Raw genomic sequence first — 25,892 nt, forward strand, 5'->3', positions numbered from 1 at the left:
TAGGTCTTATATTTCATTGTCTTGATATTTGGTAAAAGTTTGCTTGAGAATTAAACACTGTGTAAACACTGCTTCCAGCTTAGGATCACTTATACTGTATCTATGTCAGCAAAGAGACCTACATTTTAGCATTGCATCCTCCCTTGTGGCAATCAGCTTTGTCCTTAGTTGACCTAGTAGTGGTATCAGACACAAAGCAGCATGTTCCTCCCTTGAATAATGTGCATCATTAAAGAAAACTTGTAACTTATAGATTGTAAGATCAAGTTGTTGAGATCAGGATAAAAACTGAGGCAAAACAAAACAAAACTGGGTGTAATCATGACAGTTAAGACCAACCAACCGCCACTGACTGTCAGGATGAATCCCGGACCAAAGTTGTGTCATAGTTCAACCCCTCTCTTTGCATCCATATTTGTTTGTTTTGTTAAAACTGTTAAATCATGTGATTTCATATATGGCTACATTTCTTGCTAAAACTGATCTCCACTGTGTTTTATATCCAGCTACGTACTTGCAGTAGATAGGTATTTACTCTGGTGCAAACTGTAGTCATCAGTTTTGTATGCGTGATTAGTCATTTGGTGTGAGCCGACGCCCAACAGTGACCCTCTGCTCACTTCCCCTCAATGTAACTGTCAGACTTAAGTCCCAGCTGATTTTATGATGAGGGTGTGTTCCAACTGCTGTAATGTTTTTGTTATTTGCAGCATTGATATCTGGCTCATCAGTACCATCCAAGACTGTGCTATTAGTGACTTTAAGAGCACATGAACCATTATCATGAGATAAACTGACTGACATGGAGCTAGCACGTTGTGTTAAGAGACATGAGGTCATTTGGCCTGGGGCTTATAGAACTAGGTCCACCTATAAGGGGGGGAAATGGGAAAGCCTTCTGGGGCCCAGCTGCTTAGGGTGGCCCCTGGGCCGGTATAATCCTGTTCATCTCGAATATAAGCAATGATAACCAAATTTGATTGTGACCCAAACTATCCCCCATTACTTTACTCATTAAAAGAACAAAATAAACATTGTATTATTGTTATTTTAGTAAATAGTACTCTCTTTCTCTGTCTTTTCGTTGTTGTCGTTGTTGTTGTTGTTTGTATGCAACCATTGCAGAAAAAAAACCTGCAGGTGGCCAGCCACATTACCTAAGATTTTGATTTTTTTTTAAGATCATTTTTTTGGGCTTTTTGATTTTTCTTCATTGATACATCTTAAAGTAGACAATAAAGCGGGAGAAAGATGGGGATGCCATGCAGCACAGGGCTGTGAGTTGGATTCCAACCCCAGGCCGAAAGACCTATTTTCACGAGCCCCTCTAAAATACTGAACAGAAAAGAAAGGCTAAGAAAAAGTTGGAGATGAAACTGATTTAAACACACATAATAATGCCCATGTAGCCCCCGTCGTGAGAGTTAACCTCTCTCAGTTTACATGTATGTTTAGTAGGAGAAAAAGAACCTGTTGATATGAGTAAAGCAGATTTGGGGTGGGCCCATTCACTGGAACGTTTCTGCGGCCCAGCTATTTCTGTGGGCGGGCCTGTATTTAACACCATGTCAGGACTGCTGTAACATGCATACATGCTGACCGAATGGAAGCAGAACAAAAATACAGCAGAAAGTTTGAGAGACTAACTAAAATTAAAAAATGATGTATAACTAATGTCTTTTTCCATCATGGATTCATCTACTGATAATAGCAGTGTCAAGAAACACTTGATTTATTGAAGCTACCTAAAAGAGTTTTGGGAACAGGACCACACTGCACCTGCACCATTATGTCATGCATGTTCTCATTGTTCAATTTTTTACACATCTCGTCGTCTCATAACAATGTTATAAAACACAGGGGAGCCGCAAATCATATGTTAGTGCTACATTTTCTGGCAATTGACTACTCAATTAATCATGTAATCGTTCCAACCTTAAATATAATTCCATCAAAGGTTGACAAAGGGTGCTTGCTATTAGAGTATGTAGAGAACAGGGAATCACGTCCTGCTCACACCCAGTTAGGTACAATTGCAACAGGGAGCTGCCCAGTAAGACCACAGTCTGACCTGTTGGCAACATAACAGTCTTCACATAGTTGAGATGAAAGGGCAACTTCTCTGGATGCTCATCCCTCTCTGGTTCTCTGAACCAAACAGACAACTTTACAACTTTCTACAGCTTTCTGAATGGCCAAATATTTGCACGTGTCCTTCACAGGTACAAGAATTGAAATTATTTTCAACTATGACAAAAGATGAGCTTTGTCTAAAAGTCTGAGGTGGGAGAGGTCGATGGAGGATTAACAGCATGTGGGGAAGATGGAATGATGACTGAAACCTCTCGTGGCTTCTCAAAAGCTGGACCAAACACACATATATATACAGGTTCACCTCTAGATACGGGCTATAAAAGAATTCATCTGTGTGTCCTGCAGCAAGTTTTTTCAATGTTCTGTGAGGTTTTAGTGTATGTGACACTTCGCTTTAAAGTGAAGGAGCTGAGGCTGACTGGAGCTGAACTACTGGCCCCCGGACCTAATAACTTTTCTGGGGGAAACCCTGGATATTAGCTGCCCATTTAACCCATCATCACCCATTATGAGTGACATTTATATCAACTCATAAAAACAGTTAAATGAATAACAAACTATTCTTTTTAATCAAAGGAATAAATATGAAGTGGGAATTTCAGCATAAAGGTACATCTTAATGATGATATGCATCGATATTTCCACTGATATTGGATCACTGATCATTGGATCGATGTATCGTCAGAAATGAGAGCCATGAGAAAAAAAATCACAATACATTTATCTTAAAACCTCTGAAAGAAAAAAGAGGCTAAGGCTTAACATTACATACAGTTTTTAAATTAGTTTTAGATTGAGATTATCCATTTACCAGGTGGGCTTGCATGATGACCACATCATGTTACAACACACCAGTACAGCCATAAACCAACTTCTTATCTCCCAGCTGAGATAGAACACTTCTATCTTTAGTTTCTTTGTTAGCACTAATCAACGTTTTGTTCCACTTCCACAGAAGAGTAACATCCTCTCTGTAAGCCCATTTTACAAAGCATAGGAAGTGGGACAGCTTTTTAGAGAAAGGAAGAGGGGAGTGATCAGGGGTCTGTCTGTGCTTATCAGGGGGGCATGAGACAGAATCCTCTTATTATAGACCTAAATAACCAGCTGTGGGATTAGGCAGTGTTGGTTATGGAGGTCAAAGGATAGTTATTATTAACATGACTAAGTCCAAGGGGAGAGGGACAAGCTTGTGCCAAGATCTCCGGCTGACAGCACCACTTCTATGGGTATAGTACACTGACTGATGAAAACTGTACATGTGGATCAATGCCACCCGCCCACACTGAAGATTGGAGTCACTCTGAGTCACTGTATTTTCACTGAGTAATCATGTGTCAGATAATTTCAGAACAAATGAAACCAATGTCAGAGGGCTGAGGCCCCTTTCTTCTTCAGTTCGAGATTCATGCATACACTATGAACATTTATAACAAGTAAGTCTCAAAGGACATTACAGAAAGAAGACAAAAACGAGTCCTCAAATTCAGCAGTGTTAATCAAAAACATTATTAAGTATGCTGAAAGGTCAGGCTGACTATCAAACCAAACTTAGCAAAACAAGGAAGAGAAAACCTTAAAGACTTTATGCTTTGTCTGTTCTTTACCGTACCTTTAAAAGTGGTAACATTACTAGCAATACCACAGGTATTGCAGCAGTAGCAGTGGCAGTAGCAGGGGCAGTAGTACTAGAGATAGTAGCGGCTGCACCAGTAGCATTTGTAATAGTAGCAGTAGTAGTACTGCTAGAAGTAGTAGAACAAGTGGTACTTATAGCTCCTGCAACCAGTAGCTGCAGTAGTAGCAGCCGTTGCAATAGCCGTAGTATTGTTAGCAGCAGTAGTCCTAGTAAAATACCAACCATTTAAAACTAAAAGTATTCTTCCAATTCACTATAATTGACTTAAAGGCTGATGTTTAAAGATATGTCCTCAGGATGCCTCAGTCCACTGGTCTCAGTGCAGCTCCTCTGCTTTCCAGACAGATTTCGTATCAGTCACCCTCAGGGCAGGGATGTCATGATATACTCAGACCCCTGAGTCTAGACAGACACAGAGAAACCCAGGCCTGCAGGAATGTCTTCACGAGTCAGAGCAAAGAGATACTCTTACGCCTGATTCATTGATTTCTGCTGTGTCAACTTCCTTGAGGAGATCAGCTGAATTTAAAACAGTGATGGATGTACTGCTGAAATACCATGAATCCACTATGGGAGGAATATTCTTCCCATCAGTTCCACCCTTATTGTCTTTCTGCTCCTAGCTAATTAAGCTTCTTCTGTTTAGTATGTCAAAAGAGTGTGAATTGTGTACATGCTTTTACCAGCACTATGTGAGAGGCCAATACCATTTATAGAAGTACTCTAGTGATTTAGCATTGCAAAAAATCTGCAGTGGAAAGCGATAAGAGAAAAAGTACTGGTCCCAAATAAGAGCTGTACCACACAGTGGAATCACAACATTTGTTGGACTGATTGCTGCTGTGTGGAAAGGTGTCAACTTGTTCAGGACGGAACAAACATGACGGTATAACCCACAGTCATGAAAAACAAAAAATTGTTAATTCAAGTGATTTTTAGAAACGAAACAATGAGTCACGGGAAGGTTAGTAATTGACTGACTGTGCATAAAAGCAGCAAAAGTTTAAATGATCCGTCATAAGTTTGAAAGAAATGACTCTTATCATGTGATTCACAAACCACAATTCTTAAATGCAAGATAAAAACAGCACAATTTAAAGGCATAAAGTATGTGCGTGTCTGTGTGTGCGTGTGTGTGTGTGTGTGTGTGTGTGTGTGTGTGTGTGTGTGTGTGTGTGTGTGGACCTGAGGAGACATCGTCAAGTCTTGTTTACTAAAGCCGGTGGTTTGTATCACACTGGATGATGATTGGGTTACAGTGAATGTTTGTGTTTCTGCTTTGTTGAAAGCTAAGCAGAGATCCACTATTGTTATCTGAGATACAAAAGAACAGCTACCGTAAAGGTCTCATTTACACACAGCTGTTAAATCTTCTAAGATATACAGAGAAGATAAAGATAAATGAGAGTACAAACAGGCAGGAAGTCAGACCAAGTGGACTTTCATCTCCTGTTAAATCTGCTGCTCCACAACACACTTTCCACGCCTTTCACGCTTTTCACTCGTATGAAGGATTGTACATTCTAGTCTTGAGTGTTGGAGCCTGAAGTAAACTGTCAATACAGGTATGTCCCACATGAGATAGAAATGTCCATACAAGCGGAGACACTGAGTCAAAGCAGCAACAACCCCTGTATCAGGTGACTATACAGTACATGCTGCTAAGTGCAGGGAGGCCAACCAAGACACAAGAGGAGACTAAACCAAATACGCCCACTACCTCTGATCTATCACTCACCATTAACACAGAGGGAACCCCGTTTTCTTTCTGTGGGTACTCCAAATCAGAAATGGCAACCTCATGGTGGTGCTAAAGGAAAAGTCAGGGTCCTTTTGTCATTACCAAAGTCAGTAGTTCAGTTTCATCTTCTGGGGATCATGGACATCTGTACCAAATTTTATTCCAACAAACCTTCCAATAGTTGTTAAATTTTACAATCTTGAGTGGTGGACTGACAGACATTACCATCAATAGAGCAATTCTACTAACATGGCTAAAAATCCAATAATTGTTTGTTTGTGAAGGGATGTACACGTCAGATGCACTACACATACCCATTCACTACACCATCCTTACTTATACCTTGTGAAATAAAGGAAAACTACTTCCTGCATTGCTGTCGAATGTTAGCATAGATTGTTAATCATGTGCTGCAGAATCATGCAATTTGGACAGAATTTCTGGTAATAAAGGTCCCGACTGCATGTTCAACATTATGTGTAAGGAATGTGTATAGGTGGCAAATTCATGTACTTCCATTCATGCATTCCTGACTCTGCTTTTACGGGCATCTTTGTGAGGAAGCTAATCAATATGAATGTTGTCTAATGGTCTCCATCATCAATAATACAACTAGACTGGGAATTTTGCCTACAATATTCAGCATCTCAGAGGCTTCTATCTGTTTAATAATACCCCTCTGTATTTATTTCATTAGACAACTTGGTAACTCTACACAACTGACTCACAATGCAATGTAAATAAAACACACAAAAAAGCAGCTCATAGCACAGCTCATGTGGTGCCACAATCTATATCATAGATATTGTGTGGCTTATTAAAATAAAGCTTTACAGTCCACTTCAATATCATGCAGGCAGTCGTGCCCTGAAAACTATTACTGGGTATCATTTATAAATGTACGAAATGTACGATATACCAGTACCAATACCAGTACCTTTAAATAATAATAACAACAATAAAAACAACAACAATAATAATAATAATAATAGCAATACATGTAATGTATATTTTATTAATTAGTACAATAGCTTTTTCACTGTCACTTTCTTTCACACACACAGGAGATAAATGCACATGCACATGCATTGGAGAGATGTCAAGGGGGCTGCCAATGGACAGACGCCCAGGCTGTTGGGGGTCAGGGCCTGGCTAAAGGGCACCTCAGCAACGGCCAGGAGGTGAACTGGCACCTCTACAGCTACCAATTGACGCTCTGTACTTGGTCCGTACAGGGACTTAAATCAACAACCCTTCAGCCCTCAACTACTGCCATGATGAAGTGACACCGATAACAATAGGGATGGGTTTAAAAATATTTATTTTTACAAATCAAACCAATCTTCATTTGAATAATCAAAAAAATCAAACATTTTACATGAAACGAAGACCTAAGGAAACTTGTGGTACCAACCATGTGATGTTAGCTTGTCCGGGATAAATATGGAAATGAATGTCTACATTAAACAAAAATTAAGAACTGTATCAGACTCCATCATATCGAATCAAATCACACTAAAATGTTATAAATTAAGATGTATTGCTCCCTGAATGGTATTGTAGCCCATGTAACTAGATACTATCAGATCGTCTTATGAGGGAGAGATGCACATCCCTGGATTCTCCTCATCTGACTTAATGAGACATCGAATAAATGAAACCAACATTGTCTATGTTCTCTTCTCTAGACACAAAAACAGGAAATTCTCACTCTTGCACAAAGGAGACACTCACATTTTACTGCTTCAGCATGATTCAAGCTGTCTGATTGATGGAATCATCAGCAGCCATGACTAAGAGGGGTGATGCCAATGGACACATAATGCAGCCTTGGCATTTACAGTGCATTAATGGACGGGCTGAAAGCCCCAGATGGAGCCCGACTCTCCTCGGTTAAAGTACCTTTGCCCAGTGTGATTGGAGGACTCTGGTTGATGGACTTAAACACCATCATCTCTGCAACACACTTTTACGGGCAAGCTTTAGTGTCATGTAATATTCTTTGAGAGAATCATTGGTTTATTGTAATAGAAAAATGGCAATTATCAAAACAACACCAGTAAAAAAAGCTGCACTGCGGTCCACACTTGACAGCATGACAGTAAGTAACACGGCAGAAGGTGGAGAAAGGTATTTTGTTTTTGTTGGCCTTTAAATTGGATTTAGTTGTAAGAACATTAGTTTAAGATGTTTTAACCTTATTCCTCCTACTGTCCCATTAACTGGACGTAGAACATTGTAGAACGTTAGCAGACTGCAGGTACTATGAAAAGTTACATGTGAACATGTAATATGTGTATTGATAGGTTGTCCATTGTGTACATTTTGGTGGACCAACCCTACTGTGGTGCATAGTTAAGTGTTAAAATGATGAAAATGATGTATTCAGTAGCAGCGTTTTTATCAGTTTTTTTCACACTTGGTCACAGGTGTGAAATCCGATTTAAAGAGAAACGAAACTCAACAGACAACAGATACTTCTCGTGCTTCTAGCAGATGCACACCCTCTCAGTCAACATTCAAATATCTTTTCATGCTCTTTTAAAATACTTTGATTGAGCTATCCACTTGACTTGGAGAAGCTCTCCTGCTGTCTGTACGCTCCGAGGACGGCCCACATTCACACAGCAGCCATCACTGCAGGGTGTAATACGCCTGGTGTAGACAGAGCCACCAATGCATGTGACCCTACAGTGTAACGGAGCTCAGCAGGAGTTCTGACCTCCGCTGCAATGCCATCTGCTTCAGGTCAGCCTGTGTATTACGCTAGCTATCATATAGGTTAGAAATAGTTAATGTATTTTCTACACTGCTATGTTACACACTCATTCAAAATGAATACATTTGAAAGTTGTTCCATTGTCATGTTTAAGTTGCACATTCCCTCCAATCATGAATTTGTCACTGCAGTTTGGCCCTTTTTGACATACCCTGTGACACATGGACTTTAAAGATATTTTTGTGGGCAAAAATCACCTGCCATCAGTGCACTTTCCAGGATCCCTCTTTATTTGCCGTCCTTTTCAATTAACATACCTCTATGCCAGAGCCCCTTTGAAAAAGTGCTTTAGTCAAAGTTGATAGCAGCCCTATTATCGGACGAGAATCCCCACAGGGATCACTCACATACAATAGATTCTTTGTGTACCTCCATGGCAACTCCAAAAGCTGCTCTCTCCACCTTGCTTACCTACTCGAGCCCTCATTTTTGTTGTTAGCTAGCCCCATTAGTTTGTCTGAGAAGTTAGCATTGTAGGTTTTGAATGTCTTCCCATAGGCCTACCATAATACACGAATAGAGTTCTAAAAAAAAAATAAGCAAAAAAGCAAAAAAGTGGTCAACACCTGTTGTTCTGCTCCTCAACAACATCCCCAAACAATGTCAAGGGTTTGGCCAAAAACAAAACATGGAAGCAACATGTTGTAAAAAGCAGGATGTGGGTTTGAAACGACCGAAACGGCGCAACAACACCCGAGCCCGCTGCGGCTGCTCGCGTCATGTGGAGGGTGCACCGCTGTGTCCACTCCCAGCGCAGCGCCACCAAAATCCGTGATGTCCGCACCAAATGGTTTACACGTTCACCACGGCCACAAAAATGAGCTATTAAGCCGGCGGAGAACCAACCACTCGGCCGGTATGAAGCCCTCTATTCTTCTTCTTCGTGCCACCATCAACGAGGAAAAGTTTATTTACACCGAGGCTTCGCCGCGCTTCACGGGCGGTGAAAGACACGCAGGCAACATTGTTCCTATCTCTGAAAATGTTGCAGGAAAGCCTACCTTTGTACTGCAGCGGGTTGCCGGTACGTATTTTCACGGCTCCGCTAATGGACTCTCCCGGACCGTAGACCACCTTGTTGTTGGTGAAAGTGATATCAAATTCTTGAAGCTTTCCCATGGCTCCGCTCCGCTCCGCTCCGCTACTCCGCCGCTCTGCGCTCGAACGCGGCGACGCTGCGCTCACCTGCTGCCGCGAGCCTCCCCTCTCGAGAGCAGTGACGTCACACGGCCAACCCGCTGAAAGTAAAGGGAAGGGACGATAACGCGGATGGTGACTGATGTTCTACCTGTGGGTTATGGACTGGAAGTGGACATGTCTTATATCAGGGGTGTCAAACTCCAATTCACAGTGGGCCACATTTAAAAACTGGGACAAAGTTGTGGGCCAAACTCAATATCTACAAAAAAAAGAAAAAGACTGCAAATGTGCATGTTCCCCTTCTCTCCAGATGTGTAATGTTGAACCTTTCCAGCTTAGGTCCTTGTTCTCATCGTGGTGTTTCTTGTGTTTTATTCTTTGGTTACAGCCACGGTGGCTCTGCAGACGAGACAAACAGCTCTTTACCTTCATAAACAGATAATCTGCCTCCCACCACTGCTGAAAGCTCCTGTTCTCCATCTTTCTTTTGGACATTTTTGGGGAGAGGTGGATTAAGTTTGTCTGAAGAGACTGGTAGCATGGATGCTCATGTTTGTTAACAGAAGAGTAGACGTGTATGTGCTATATACTCATGCGCCAGCTCTCATAAAGCCTTGATATGATCTTGCGGGCCAAATATAATTACACCGCGGGCTCGATTTGGCCCACAGGCCTGGGTTTGACACCCCTGTTTCATGTAATTTAGGTGCAAAATTTTCACCTAAAACGTCTGGAGCCGGCCTGTAAACCTTTATCGCACACTTCAAACTGCATAACACCATGAAGAAAATAACCACAGCAAAAACAAGAAAGATTACATTACAATAACAAATTGCACTTTATTGACTTATTGACTTGAACACGATTACTTTATTGAACTGAATCATTCATCTCATTCGCCATCAACATCAGCAACTCACTGTGAAATCTTTTAATGTTCTTTTAAGGTTTGATTCTGTATTTACCTGTGTCATTCTGTATCCATCTGTTGTTTGTTTTATGTTATGTTAAATCATGTTTTTCTTAACTCACACGTCTATGAAACATTTCCACTGCTTTTTGCTGGGGACAATAAAGGTTTTCTGATTCTATGCTCAGGACTTAGTCTGTTGATCGCTTATTATTATTATTATTATTATTATTGTTGTTATTATTATTACATACAGATTATTTTTGTCCTAAAAAGGGTCACAGATTTCCATACACAACTTGAAAAACTAAAGAGGTACGCCATTGTTGGTGACGCTATTTCACAAGGTATGTTGACATTTTAGAAAATCTTTTTTTCAATTTCTTGTAAACAGTGATATTTTAAGACATTAAGAAAATGAAGGAACCCAAACATGATAAATGTCATTAGCTTTGTTCATCCTTAAAATAACAAATAAGTTTGGTTAGAAAGTTTCTTATCACCAAGAATATCTTCATCCATGTATCCTTTACTGTAATGCAGGTGCAGTTTCTGTACAGTACTTTCCAGGATGTTACAGCCCATTGCTGGGTGGTTTTCACCCTGGCAAATGAACATATGTGATTTTCATAATGCTGCGTTTATCTGAGTGTCATGGGTCTCTGGGTAGCTTCAGCATCGTCTTTGAAATCTTTGATGGCATGGGTGTTTTTTCTAATCCAAAACACACTTTTTCCTACTGTCACATGTTTGGGTGATTTTCAGCCTGCAGTAGTGATAGAAGGTAAAGTAGGTTTTGGGTGGATTCTACCCAGGGAAAGTGAAATTTGTGTGCCAAGGACACTGAGCCTTCACCAGGAATTGCTGGACCCAAAAAAAACAAGTTTCCATCGTCATTATTTGTTTTTTAGGAATTTTTTGTTCCAAATTTATTTTAATTTTGGAGCATTTTTATAAGGTCCACTCATTATGCTTTTCTTTAATTTTGTTAGACATGGCACAGTTTAAAAACAAAAGAACACTACTCAAATTTGTCATGTCTAGTCAGGTTTTGATATATTTTGATGACAAGTACTTTTTATTGGGTGTATTATCTCAGGTAAAAATCACCCGGCGTTAGTGACTGTGTTTTGAATTTGAGCAACAGTGTTCTAGGGTTAAAATGTACCTCAGACAGGTACATTCCCCATTGACATGTCATTATGGATACATGTTCAGCCCTCTTGAGGCCACATCTATGGCAGCCATGGCTTGATTAACCCGCTGCACACTTCTCAATGTGTGTAGGTTTTGTTTGCTAGAACGCTAACTCTAGATTTGCTGTGGGGTCATTTTATTTAAAGGTCCCATATTGTTAAAAGTGAGATTTCTATGTCTTTTTTGATAATGCAGGTCAAAGTGCTAGAAATACTGTTAAAGTATGAAAAGGCTCAGTCCACAGAGAAACACACACAGTCTGTATTCAGAAACTGTATCTTTAAACGGTCCGTCAGGACTTCTGTGCAGTTGTGATGTCACAACTATACTATGGAAAGTGCCGTCACGGTCATTCCCTAGCTGCAGTGACGGTAATTTAGTTTGTATGGCATTTTCATCTAACACACTAAATACTCCAAACATGATAGCATGAAAATGTCACTCAGTGCTTCCCACAGCTCACAGACTTCCCATCGCTGCGCATACTTCCTGTCTCTGACTGTACTTCCTGTCTAAATGTGCAGCATTAACGTCTGGAGCAGATGTGATGGTTACGATAGCTGTGCTCACAAAAAAGGATTAAAAGCCTGAACTGTCTATATAGTTTTCATCATGAAGCTTTAATATGTTGCCTAAACCAGAAGACAAAAAATGGCATCAAACACACGGAAATTATTCCTCTCTCCTCCTTCTCTTCCCCGTCATCTCACCAGGCTGCTAATATCTCTGATAAATGCTTTGAGACTGATGTTTCCATGGTGACAGACAAACACAAAGGTTGTCAAGTTACTGCCTGTATCCATGGAAATCTGGTATGCGGTGCCATCTGATCTGTTCCACAGAATCCCTTGTTTATTTGTTTATTCATGTTGCAAAAAAACCTCCCTTCAAACAGCTTGAATAATGAGTCATTATGACACTGCGAGGCTGAAGTGAGAGGATCCTATGTCGGGGAGTCACAGGATAAGATGTTAACACCATATGCCAGGTGCACTGAACATCAGGCTGCTGGAGTGCATCCATGCCAGTGCTGAAGTGTAATGACGAGATAGCCTCATTCATGCCTTTCTTCCTGCAAACACTGTTCTGTTTGTGGTCTAATGCTTTATCTCACTCATTACACTCAAAGTGCTACATGGATGGCTCTGGTCTGTTGTGAGACTATGATCGTCAGGTGGTCCTGAATCACAATTGTATTACAAAAATTTAAATGTACAGTCATGATGGGACACAGCGAGCTAAGAAGTACACCAGTGGCTCCACCTGGTGGACAATTTTCAGAAGCTATTTACATCTGTAACACTACTGTAGTGGGTTTGCCCAGACAGTTGTTGTCTTAAGGTACATTTTGTAACCTCAAAATCAATATGTCAGGTTCAAGCAGCCTAAAACATCCAAAACACAACAAAGGAGAGAAAGACAACAGTTATATGTTTTACTTGCAAGGAGAACGGACAGAAATGCGCTCAGTTACAATCTCCTACCGCTCTGAAACACACTCTGCCCGAGCACTTTCTTTTTATTTCCTTTGGTTGGTCCCTGGTTACAATATGATTAATAGCTGAGGGAGAGGGGGCACACAACTGCAACTCTTCACATGTTGCTCAATTTATTATCTTCATGAGTTACATGCTGTAATGGAGAGGGGGCACATGTTGCTCGTCCTTGAAACATGTTCTGTCTTTAAACAGTTGAGCAGTTTCTGTTTTTGCACAGATACCTCTTTGGTGACTCATCAGCAGTCATGCTTATCTGATTTCTTCTACCTGCAAAACAACTCTGCACAAATTGGCTATACACACACCAAGTAAGGTTAGTTTATATGTAAAGGTAATTGGAGTAAATATGAGATTACTTTATGTACAATTATTCTAACACAACATCTACTGTACTCATAGATTGTTTGTATCACAATCACTGCTTTAAGTAACACTTTCAAAATCATTTATAATGTGAACACGACGACCATAGAATAAGACTAATTCACCGTTGATTTTGTTGAACTGCAGGGACGTGCACAAATGTTTCGAGAGTCTGTTACCCATAAAAAGGTAACCTTTGCTATTGCAAAAAACTGTGACCATTGTATTTCTAAGATCAGTGCACGGTGCTGAGTGCAATTTTCTTTTCAACTAATCAAATGAACACAGCTCAATGTTCATTCAACTCAACCTTTCATTGGTAATACTTTCCACAACTCAATATAATGGTTTTATGGCTCTGGATCACCCCATATCTGCATCCCATGGAGACACGACTTCAGCAATTATGGGCTACTTGTATTTATACAACCACAACAACAAATTAAAAGTGATTGACATTTTATTTTCTATTCTGACGTTAGTGCCCGGCTAGTACAGAACATGGACATAAACAGGACCACAAGACCTACGTTTGTACAAAATGTGGTGCCTTACTCTGCCTGAAAGTTATTTACACCAGCGATGCAAGGATAATGTTAACAGAATCATTAAAGATCCAAACCACATGGGTATCAGACTGTTTTCCCTGTTGAGGTCGGGAAGGCGGTATCGGATACATCAGGCCAGGAATGAGCCGATCCCAGCTCACATGGAGCGTGAGGCAAGGTTCAGAGACAGACAACCATTCACACTCACAGTCACACCTACGGGCAATTTAGAGTCATCAATCAACCTAACACATGCATGTGTTTGGACTGTGGGAGGAAGCCGGAGAACCCGAAGAGAACCCATACAGACATGGGGAGAACATGCAAACTCCACACAGGAGGGCCCCAGCCGGGAACCCTCTTGCTGTGAGGCGACAGTGCTAACCACCACATCACCGTGCCGCCTGACAGAAATACATTTTACCAGAATTGTATTTGATGTAATTTTCCGTGACAAATAAGTTAATTGATTGATTGATATTTTGCAAACAAACAAGCAAGACAAAACCAGGTTACAAGTAAATCACCAATATGTCTTTATTTCACATCACCAAAATTAATTAAACTAACACACGTAACATAAGTTTAAAGAAACAAAGACCCATATTAAGGCAGAATACCCTGTTATGCTTGTTAGTGTTATTTGCAGTTTTGACAGAGCTGCTACAAAATATGTGGGAAATTTACAATTTCTAACATTTAGCTAGAGAAGCGTTTACATCAGGTGTAGGCCTATGTCTTTTTCAAGTGTCCAACTCAGGTCAACTAACATATGTAGCCATATTGCTATATACAACTAAATAGTAGACCCTGGCTACTCTTCTTTGTCTTCTTTGTCTTCTGAATCAAGCAGGCAGGTGCTTGCGATGACCTGTGTCACAGCGTACGGGTCGCAGTTTGCTGCAGGCCGACGGTCCTCAAAGTAGCCTTTCATTTCTCGGGCCACCTCACGAGGGATGCGGATGCTGGCGCCTCGGTTGGCCACTCCGGCAGAGAAGTCATCGATATGGGCAGTTTCGTTGAGACCTGTGAGACGCCTGATGTTGTCTTTCCCTCCGCGCGGGTCGTACACTTGGATGTGCTCACTGTGTTTTTTGCTCAACTTCTCGATGGCCTGCTCAATGTATCTGTCATAACAGGAAAAAAGAGACCGTTGAGACATGGAAGGTTGCTGCAGTGACTGTCTGTGGATGAATGAATTCATAAAGAAAAGGACTCTGGAAGGTATGAGCACCAGGGCTTGTGTTAGAGGAGACTGTGAGATCCCACACAGGCGCACTGCTTTTGGGAAGAATGTGTTGTTTGTTGTAGGGGGGGGGGGGGGGGGGGGGGTCTGGAATAGTCTTCCATCCACAATAAGGGAATGCCCCACATATTCCTCTTTCAAAGGTCAACTCAAAAAGTGGCTTAAACCAAATCAAAAGTGCGACCACTGACTCGTCTGTATCATATTGCACACAACGTTATATTTAATTGATTTATTCTGTGTGGGCCTGAGTATGTAATGTATTGTACGGTGTGTCTTGTCTCTTCTATTTGTACTTTATTTATTTATTTAGTAGTATTTGTATTTATTCTATTTTTTTTAGCAGGGACTACGGATGCAAATTAGCATCTTTGCTATAATCCGGCACTTTTACAGTGATATGTTATCGTTGTTCATTAATGTGCACTGTCCCTAACAAATAAAGTATTGATTGAATGTCGTCAATCAAGAAAAATAAATGGATGAAAGTTTAAGAACATCATACACAGGAGGTTCATGCATCAATGAGTGACTGAATAAGTAGAATGATATGACTGAATATTTTCACAATCATAGTGAACATAAATTGGTAGCTGTCTTGTTAGACTATTTTCCTGTGAATAAAACCCCACACAGTCTGCTTAAACCTGCAATAATAAATACAACAGTGACATCACCTTTACATAAACATCCCAGATACCGTACAAAGCAACATTAACATTTACTTGAAGTCATGTCTGATAAAAGAAGTCCAATAATCACTCACTTTTAGCTCTGTTTTTGGTCTCCACCAACTCCTGAGTGGATATCTGGCTCTTTAGATTCTTTTTTTTTTTGTATTTAATTTATTAGTAGACTTATGTGACAAGAGTAATATACTCCTGCCACACTCTCCCTCTCTTATAGAAGATTGATAGGAGACATAAAGGATAAACATGAAGTAGACTAACCATAACAAATTACAATAAGAGTAGTTTGAGTTTGAAATCCGATTATGTTGGAGAGTAGGTAGTGTGTGTCTCTGTGTGTCTGTGTGCATGTTTGGATGTTTCCCTGAGAGGGAGCGATACGTATCCATGTTCTTTAATCGTGGACTGGTTGGTGTATGGAGTAAGGGATCATGTGTGGAATGTGTGGTGCAAGAAGGACACGGTATTAACGTTAAAGTGACAGTAAGTGTGAAGAAGCAGTAATATTATAGCAATAACAATAGTATAGAAATGCTAAGATATTATAATGATATGATAATAATACAGTAGCATCTTTAGCTTCCTAATGTTCCACTGTGCTCACCGGCAAGATGTCTGTCTGCCCTAGTGTTGGGAACCACGGCTTTATTTAGGGAGCTCTTTCACCTACTACCTACCACTTCTGGCTTCTAGAACTCAAAAAATGGTCAAATAATTTATTGACATCCTTTAAAACCACCATCTGCAATCATTTTACAAGTTTTGTATAAATGTATGGTGGCCTTTCTATTATTATTTGTAATTTTTTAAAGACAAAATATCATATAGTGTCATTGTCACTGCCATCAAACTCCTAAACAGCCGATAGGAGTATAATCATGGATTACATGCTACAACTGCACAGTTAGCACCGTCATAATTGCACTGTTTACATTTTTATATGCACTTTTTATTGTTGTTTTTTCTTTTTTATATTGATTTTGATACATGGTTTTTATATTTTTCTTGTTTGGCATTCTGTGGACAGTTAATGAAGAATTTCATTGTAGGAGGAAACACGTTTCTTTACTGTGCATATGACTCTAAATCTGAATTTTTGAATCTGAAATGGGCAAGGTTTATTTTATGAGACACAAAGGTGTTTCACTAATATTTCATTGCCTGGGATAAATTTATTCTTAAAGCAGTTCTTACCTTTCTTTTTTATAATCTTAAAATGCTCTTAATGAGCGTATGGCACACTAAAATGTAAAAGAAATCCGCCAGGTGTTAAAACTCATCAATATTCAATTCTCATATATTTCTGATAAAAGTTCATTTCAATTCAATATTATTTAAAGTGCCAAATCATAACAAACGTTATCCCAGGACACTTTACAGAGTAGGTATAGACCACACTCTATGACTTATTTATGATTTACATAGACCCAACAATTCCCCCGTAGAGTACGGTGGCAACGAAAACCTATAACAGCAGGAACGCAGTGTCCCTTCCAGTCGCCTACCGCTCTCACTGCTTGCAAGTCTCGCGTGCTTCTCTAGCAGAGCAGCAGAGTTGTCTGAGAGAGATAGCAAGAAACCACGAATAACTGACAATGACTGACCAAGGCGAGCCGCCACTTCCACCCCCAGCTGCTCCCACAGATAAAACTATCAGCAAAAAGACTATTTCACAAAAAGCTGCACTAAAGAAAAAACATGATGCGTCAAGTGTGAACATCTTTCCAGTGATGGCGGAGGCTAATGCAGCTTCACCTGGAGCTGAAAAATAAGATGGTCACGGAGTTTCTGCTGGACAGGTACTGTCAGTTTGCCTGATTCTGGAATGCAACATTACATGTAATAACACAGATTCCAGATGCTATCAGCTATCACTATAGTATACTTCTGTGATACTATGTTTTTTGTGCGAGGAAGATTCGCGTTAGCGTCAGCGCTAATGTCACCAACCAGGCGTGTCACACATCACCGGTAGTGTCAACAAACTGACTTGTCTTGTTGAGCCAGGTTTGTATACACTAACAGTGACGTTAGCTTTAGCATTAGCAACAGCCTCAGTGTCAGAGGTCAGGCAGGGGGAATAGGGTGGAACTTTGGAGGGAGGCGGAGTTGTGCTGTGACATGCCAGAAAGATATGAATTGCTTTAATTATTAAGGCTGATACAATTTAGTTCATTTAATAAATGCATGAACTACTGTTAAAGCAGTTTTAAAAGTTTCAAAGGACATGTTTACTCACTTCAGTCCATCATTTTCTCTCATCTGCTTGGTGCTGACGTTTGTGTGGCAACCAGAACCACTCCAGTTACCCTTTACTGGTTTGGGGTCCATTGTTGCAAGAACCCCGAAATCTTCACATACACGATGCAACAGGAAGCGTGACACCCACAGTTGGTCACCCATCTCAATCCCCTCACAGGGGCCCACCTGGTACTCCCACTGAAGTTTAAAGAAGCAGAGGCAAAGAAAAGAGGGAAATAAGGAAATTAGGTTGAACGCAAAGTTGCGCCAATGAGAAAGTATTTTCTGTCTGCTGTCCATTAGAGTAATGGTGACACTTGCCTGAGATGGCATAACTTCAGCATTGGTGCCATAGATTTTGATCCCTGCATAGAGGCAGGCCTTGTAGTGGCACTCCACAATGTCCCGTCCATAAGCTTTGTCTGCCCCCACCCCACAGTAGTAGAGTCCTAAAAGTGGGCGACATGATGGAAAGCTTGATAAGACAAAATAAATACAAACCTTTACAAAAAAGTCATTATATCTGTGATGAATGATAAAGCATTAAAATCCCAAAACATTTTTGTATTTGGTATCACTTTATAATAAGACATACTTGTGCAATTAATTGCTTTATTAATGGTTAATATTAATTCTGTATAAATCAGGTTTATAAACTTTTGTGTTGCCAATTTGTAAAAAAACAACCTTTTTTGCTCTTTAATTTACCAAGAGGACCTGATCACTAATACTCTATTTGTAAGGAGAACCTTTGGGTTGCCAGGTTGTGAGAAATCCCTGGTGTACAAGTGGGCTGAGGAGCATCTACATCAAAATGTATTTATTTCTATCTTATTAACATGTACATCTTCAGATATGATGATTTAGAATTCTTTAATAGAGACTTACTAACATTTAGGTATAACTGCAGAGCTGATGTCTTTTTACACTCATTCCTACCTTGTAGGCCATGGGTGTCAAAGTGATCCAATAAAGGACCATGTGACTGCAGGTTTTCATTCCAACCAAGCAAGAACACACCTGACTCGACTTAATCAATCACCTGAACTGTCTTCACACAGTTGATTTGTTGGACCAGGTGTGTTTTTGATTGGTTGGAATGAAAACCTGCAGCCACACGGCCCTTTACTCGATCAGTTTGACACCCATGTTGTAGGCCTATGCTCTATTAAAGGTTTCATATTGTAATAAGTGAGACTTCCATGTGATTTTAGTATTATTTATTCAAAATATAAAGCAGCTCGAGGTGCTATATAAATACTGTGAAAGTATCAAAATGTTCAACCCACAGAGACATGCACACAGCCTGTATTCAGAAAGTGTCTTTAAACGAGCCGTCAGGACTTCTGTATAGTTGTGATGTCACAACTTTACGATATTTTGGGTAGGAAGCAGTGGCGGCTGGCCCATAGAGTGCGCTAGGACGCCGCCCCTCCTGCTCGACATCAAATTTAATTATTTTTTGAATTTATTTTATTTATTCATTATTTGTGTGGTCAATGAGTAGCATTTAATGTATTTTCTGCAATAAAATTAACCAAAAGCAATGACTTCATTAAATATTTATCTTAGTTGTATTTCGAGGCTAGGAAAGCTGGTCTTGCAGTTTACAGGTCTGAGATTGAGGGTGCTATGCGGAGCGCCCATTGGTTCCACATACACACTCATTAAGAGGTTGCGCAGGCAGCTTGCTCTGCTCTCTGAAACAAATACATGACACCACGGGCGATAAAAAGACCACCCCAAACCACTCCCCAAGTCTCTCCCGACGTGTTTTTGATGGGTGATTAACAGACTACGCGTTACTTGTAGGGGGAGGAACCACAACATGGAGCTGACCGGTGTTCTTAACTAGAGTAGATAGAAGACTATCAGATAAACTTGTTAAAAAACTTGGACCACACCAACGTGATGCTGCAGTGGACCAGACAACCACTGAGAGAGGAATATAATACATATAATCATACATGTAATATAATAATATAATACATATAATATTATAATAAAATAATATGATCGATCGTTTAATAAGAGGTTTGTAAAAACCTCAAGGCTAACTGTTGTGATGCTCAGGAACTATGCTGCGTTCTTTTCCTCTTTTTCCAAATCAAAATAACAGATCAAGCCTGGTAAATACAGGACCTAAAGCACCTTTCTGAATAATAATAATATTATTAATAATAATAATAATTATATATATATGTATAGTGCAACAGTACTTTGCACCCTTGTTTTGTCATTTATTCAATTTTAGATCTTGTTTTTTTTATACCTATACATAGTATACATGTCTACACTCTACACTGAGTAGGAGCTACTTTTAATGGCATTTTACTGCGTACAGTGACAATGAAAGGCATTCTGATTCTGAAATAAATCCCGCAAGCCGCCATTGGTAGAAATTCCCTGGTGGCAACGATTGTGCAGAGAAACTAAACAATCAGAGCAGACTGGGGGGAAAATAAGCATAATTGGGGAACTTACTTAACTATCAACTTATAAACCCTAAAAGAAGTATGCCTTATGCCAACAGTGGTACCTTTTTCTCAATATTTCTTTCACATGAATAAAGTAAACAAAGAAAGAAAGAACTTCTGATTCACCTTGGGGTGATGGGTATCCATTTTTGGGCCAACTAAATGGATGTCCATCTATTCCTAAGAGCGAGTACTCCTGCTCCATGCCAAACCATATGCAGTGCTCTTTAATCTCCTCCATCACTTTGTTGCAGCTCGCTCGAAGGTTAGTTTCTACACGTTAAAGAAGAAGAGTAGTAAGTAAGTACAACTTGTTTGTCTCAACGGAACAGTAAGACACAAAGAGAAATGTAAAGAATTTACCCGCAGGTAAGCGGTTGTATTTGAGGACCTCACACAGGACCAGTTTGTTGGGATCCAGGGTAAATGGGTCCTTGAACATGCGGACTGGGATGAGGAACATGTCACTGTTGGAGCCTTCGGCCTGGTATGTGCTGGAGCCGTCAAAGTTCCACTCAGGAACATCTGACAAGATAAATTTAGCCAAAAGATTATAAACAAAATATCTTCAAACAAAAAAAGAACGTGCCATGTTTAAACTTTGGCTTTGTACAGATTAAACAAAAGAGATATGTCATTTATGTTCAACACGTTCTCACTCCCAACTGTTAGGTGGACCCAAATGCAGAGACAGTACGCGCAGAACACGAGAACTAAACAATGAAATGTTTATTTCCCAAAACAAGGAATCTAAACCAGAGCACAGGGGAAAAAACACAGGAGAAAAAAAGCTTCAACACAGGAAAAATTTACGACGAACTGCCAAGGAACGAAATGGGAAAAGGTTAAAGACATCACAAGACCAAACAGGGCGAGAAAAGGACCGGAAAGACAAGGCATGCTAAAAAAGGTAGACACAAAACAGGAAAAGCAGGGCTACAGGAACAAATGAAAACGATACAAAAGTGAACAGGCTCAATAACACCGGAAAAAACACCCAAGGAACTACAAATTACTAAAACACATGCAAGGAGGAAAACTGATCTGAAAACACAAAGATGGGAGGTAAAAGAAGACATGACACAAGAGGAGAGTGATTTTCACTAAACAACAGGAAACAAACTAAACCAAAATCCAAGATTTTTCAAAACGCAGGTTAGGTTTAGGTTAAGGGGGAAAAAACTGCTTAATTAGGTGTAGGAAAAGATTGTAGTTTGGGTTCAAACCATTTTTGTTATGTAACTTTCATACACTTTCTGGGCGCCTCCCTAGGGAGGTGTTCCAGGCACGTCCAGCTGGGAGGAGGCCTCGGGGAAGACCCAGGACCAGGTGGAGAGATTAGATCTCCACACCGGCCTGGGAACGCCTCGGGTTCCCCCAGTTAGAGCTGGTTAATGTGGCCAGGGAAAGGGAAGTTTGGGGTCCCCTGCTAAAGCTGCTGCCCCCCGACTCGACCCCGGATAAGCGGATGAAGATGAGATGAGATGAACTTTCATACACGTTAGTTAAAAGGGCTTTACTTGATATTCAGAACGTTAAAGGTTGAATATGTAGAATCTTCATTAAAAGCTATATTTAAAAAAACAACAACCCACGGGGCGTTTTGAGAGGTACAGAATGAAAGTATTGCTTTTAGATAAATATAATTAGTTTGATTTAATATTATAATTATAATTTAAAAAAAATTGACGGGTTTGACGATGACTCTTCTTCACTTTCTGTTTTCATTGTAGCAGCCAATAGCATTGGGCATTGTGGGTTGCCAGGGTTGTCTGTTGTTGGGTGCAGCTACTGTAGGCTGGCACTGGGTCAAATGGAGTTTGCCAATCCTACAGCTGCTTATTTGTCCCACTAGCTGAGTGAGCGGAGACGGGCAAATACTAGAGTCAATTTAGGCCAAACATTCACTCCATGGACTGAGATAAAGGAGATCAACAGCAATAAAACGCACACCCAAGTGGCTACGCTTCTCCTTGATCGGTAAGCTAACTTTAATCTTTACTTAGCTATAACAGCTAACGGCAGAGAAAGACTTCCAGTAGAAGACTGGCTAACGTTAAATACTGTTGTAATCTCAATTAGTCGAAATTAGTGGTTACCCTGTATGATTCATTACTTGACATGGCGCAGGCTGATCAATTGACACACTCGGCAACGAACCCGACTCATGGAATTATTTTTTGTTGTTACGACTACAATCTTGAGACACTAGATGGTGTTGTTCTGCTCATTCTCCATATCAACCTTTAATATATCGTATACATCAAAGATATAGTGGAGTAATGTCGTTTTGAACAGAGAATGAAGTCACTCTCCCTCTCTGTGTGTTCTCATCCAAATATCTCTGTTTGTTTGTTTGCTTGCTTGTTTTGGTAGTCGGATTATGTTACTGTTGGACAGAGTAAGGCTAGGTGTTTCCCCTTGCTTCCAGTTTTTATGCTAAGCTAAGCTAAGCTAATCAGCTTCTGGTGGTAGCTACATACATTATAATGTACTATAGAAATGAGAAGGGAATCAAACTTCTCATGAAAGTCTTGGCAAGAAAGTGAATAAGCAATTACCAAAATGTCAAACTAAATCTTGAACACAAAACTGTAAAGTACCTGTACGTACATTCTATGAAAATACCTTTACAGTGTGAAGCATGTGCTACAATGAGAATAGCAATTTTACATGTAAACAGGGAGATCTCAGATGTACAAAATAAATGACATTTTCTTTGACAAATTGAATTAACAGTTAATTAATTCTGTCTAAACTTGACCAGTGTGCTGAACACTAACAAATATTGGTTCTCCAGCTAAGCTGGATATGTATACAGTTGCACCAGGATGCTCTGTGTTGTGTACAATGCAGGTGTGCAAACTTCCCTTCCTCTGGAGTCGGACAACAGAGCTGTATCCTAATGTTTATTTGCCGATTATTTGAATTGAATTACAATCAACTGAAACTCATAAACATCTCCTAAAGATGTACATTTGTCATTCTGTAATCTATACACACAAAGTATTCATGTCAGGGCTCAATAGTGTTAACCTTTAAACAAACTAATTCCATGAAGATCTGACCTTTATCTTCTATCTTTGTCAAAAGTGTTTTGGAATTAAATGGTGAAAATGACTCAAATATAGTTCAGGAAAATATGCAGTTCTCGGCCAACAATGCAAAAAGTAATAAGTCATAAAAACAGGACATTTACCTGCTATGCTTTTTGGCTCAGAGTCCAGGGTCCGGGTCTTGTTGCGAAGACCCTCCCCGGTGCCGTCGATCCAGATGTAGGTGACCTGACACTTGTCTCCCTGCGGCAGGCTCATGTACTGCTGTCGCACGCCCTTGTTGAGGAGGGAGCTGACTGACACAGACTCCATACTCGCCTTTTATCAGAGAGGCAGAATACAATGTTTTTTTATTACATTATTTGACATGTTAATTATAGTGTTTATGTTTTCCATTCATTCCTCTACACTGGAATGGTCTTTTCACTGTACCTACTGTATTATCCACTACATGTCAGAGGAAACTATTGCACTTTTCACAAGCTAATATCAACGTACTTTCTTTTTCTCTGGAGATACAGAACTCTAACTAAACTCTAGTGTTCTTTACAAAAAGTAAAGTTGTTTAGCTTCATACTACACTTGTAGAGTATGTTGTAGACAGTTATATATGTATATATATATTTATGACCATACTTAGTAATATATGTTTTGCCTTTCTTGTCCTTGTTTTTAGCTATATGTCTGTTTTTGTGTAATTACAATCAGAACTACGTGAAAGAGAAAGAAAGAAATACACACAGCCTGCAATTACACGTGTCACCCTGGAGCAACACAGCTGGTTTGCTATTTGCTAGAAATAGAAACCTGCAGGACTTGAAATGCAATTATTCACACAAAAATGTTATTAAAAATAGTACACTGGGAGCAGCAGTGAGTTTCGTCACACGGTAACTGTGCTCTAATATTAACTGACACAACAAATGTGTCTGCTGATTTCTTTATTTTTGAATACGTGTGGAATTATGCATTTAAGTGTTCCATGGTTCAAAGATTTTGTTGACTTAACTATTTAACCCCTTGGCTTCACACTCTTTACACTTCAACCTGAAGATTAAAACAACACAAAAAACACTTTTCAAAGTCCTACTAGTGTAGTTTTATAAGCTGCCGGCGTCAGACTCTCCATCACTTTCGATTGTGAAGGAACAAACATTGATTGAGGAGTTGACTGATTAAATGGTGAGAGTTCAATTTATCACGTTGCACAATGTAGTTCCACAAAGCAACTGAAATATAATACAAATAATAATACAAATATTTAGACTTACTGTGTTACCGGTGACTTCAGCTGCAGTCAAGAGACAACTACAGGACAACTTAGTGTGATGCGCCTAAACCTGCTTGAGGTATTTAACTGAGATGTGAATACCTAAGCTGACGGATGACACAGGCTCATGTGTCTTTTACGCACAGTGACGTGTCTGAAGTGGGCGTTTCTCAAGTAGGCATGTTATTCTGTGTTTGTCTTACATTTCCATTGCATATGTACGATGTTTTCATGACACAAAATGATCTCCTTCAAACTTTAAGTAGAAAAATTTAATTCTGAGTGGGTTTTTTTTCTCCTGTGGATGAAATTCAAGTGTATTAAAACCGTCAGCACACACATAACATTTCAGTTAACCTCCTTGGTGAAAATCAACTCCAATTAAAAATTAGCTATCCTACGGATTAAAACAAACAAACAAAGCACAATAAGTCAGATGAATCATTGCAGAGGCGGACATTCAGTCCCATGAGAAATAGTAATGAACACCCACCTGTGTCATGAGAAGCCATCTGCTGAGAGTGTGTGACTGCTGTTTGCTGAGCTGGGTCTTGCAGCTCAATGAACACAATTAGAGAGAACAACTAGAAGCTGCTCATGTGTTCGGTTTCCGTCAGGTTAGCTATCCTGAGATCAGGCAGGAGGGTGGAAATTCAACTCCTACAGAAACAGGGCCGGTCACACGGGACAGTTTGATGGTGTGTGATGTGTGCACAGAGCCGGCCAAAGACATATGCCACCAACGGGCCACTAAAACAATATAGCAAAGTGCAGTAATGGACAAATAAATGACAATTTTTCAAGAACCAAAAATATGTTTTGAACGGTGCATTTTTTTTTGCATCAAAAGGGGCTGGAGAAGGTTTTATGAGCCCACAAGGCTAGTCATTCCTTAGTCCTCTAACTAGCGTTCATTTCTCTTTCATATGAAGACCGTCACCCCCCCCCCCCCAAAAAAAAAATACCCATAGATCATTTGTAGAAACAGCCAATTACCATATTT

At 40.0% G+C, this 25,892-nt stretch overlaps 2 protein-coding genes across 2 annotated transcripts in view; both read right to left on the minus strand.

Moving 5' to 3' along the window:
• Positions 1-9,479, minus strand: part of arrdc1b (arrestin domain containing 1b) — a 37,134-nt gene extending 27,655 nt beyond the window's left edge. The window contains exon 1 of the mRNA XM_083929224.1: positions 9,255-9,479. Within this exon, the coding sequence (XP_083785350.1) occupies positions 9,255-9,372 (118 nt within the window). The 5' untranslated portion in view covers positions 9,373-9,479. The remainder of the gene's footprint in view (positions 1-9,254) is intronic.
• A 4,939-nt stretch (positions 9,480-14,418) lies between these two features.
• LOC310958729 (glutamine synthetase-like) lies at positions 14,419-25,450 on the minus strand. Its single transcript, XM_083929805.1, has 7 exons — positions 25,383-25,450; positions 23,763-23,937; positions 20,927-21,088; positions 20,690-20,836; positions 18,408-18,535; positions 18,085-18,284; positions 14,419-15,037 (listed from the first exon to the last, which is right to left on the minus strand). Exons 1-7 carry the CDS (start codon positions 25,389-25,391, stop codon positions 14,725-14,727), a joined length of 1,134 nt encoding a protein of 377 aa, XP_083785931.1. The 5' UTR covers positions 25,392-25,450; the 3' UTR covers positions 14,419-14,724.
• Between the last annotated feature and the right edge of the window lie 442 nt (positions 25,451-25,892).

Source organism: Echiichthys vipera (genome assembly GCF_963691815.1).
Source record: "Echiichthys vipera genome assembly, chromosome: 16".
NCBI lineage: Eukaryota > Metazoa > Chordata > Actinopteri > Perciformes > Trachinidae > Echiichthys > Echiichthys vipera.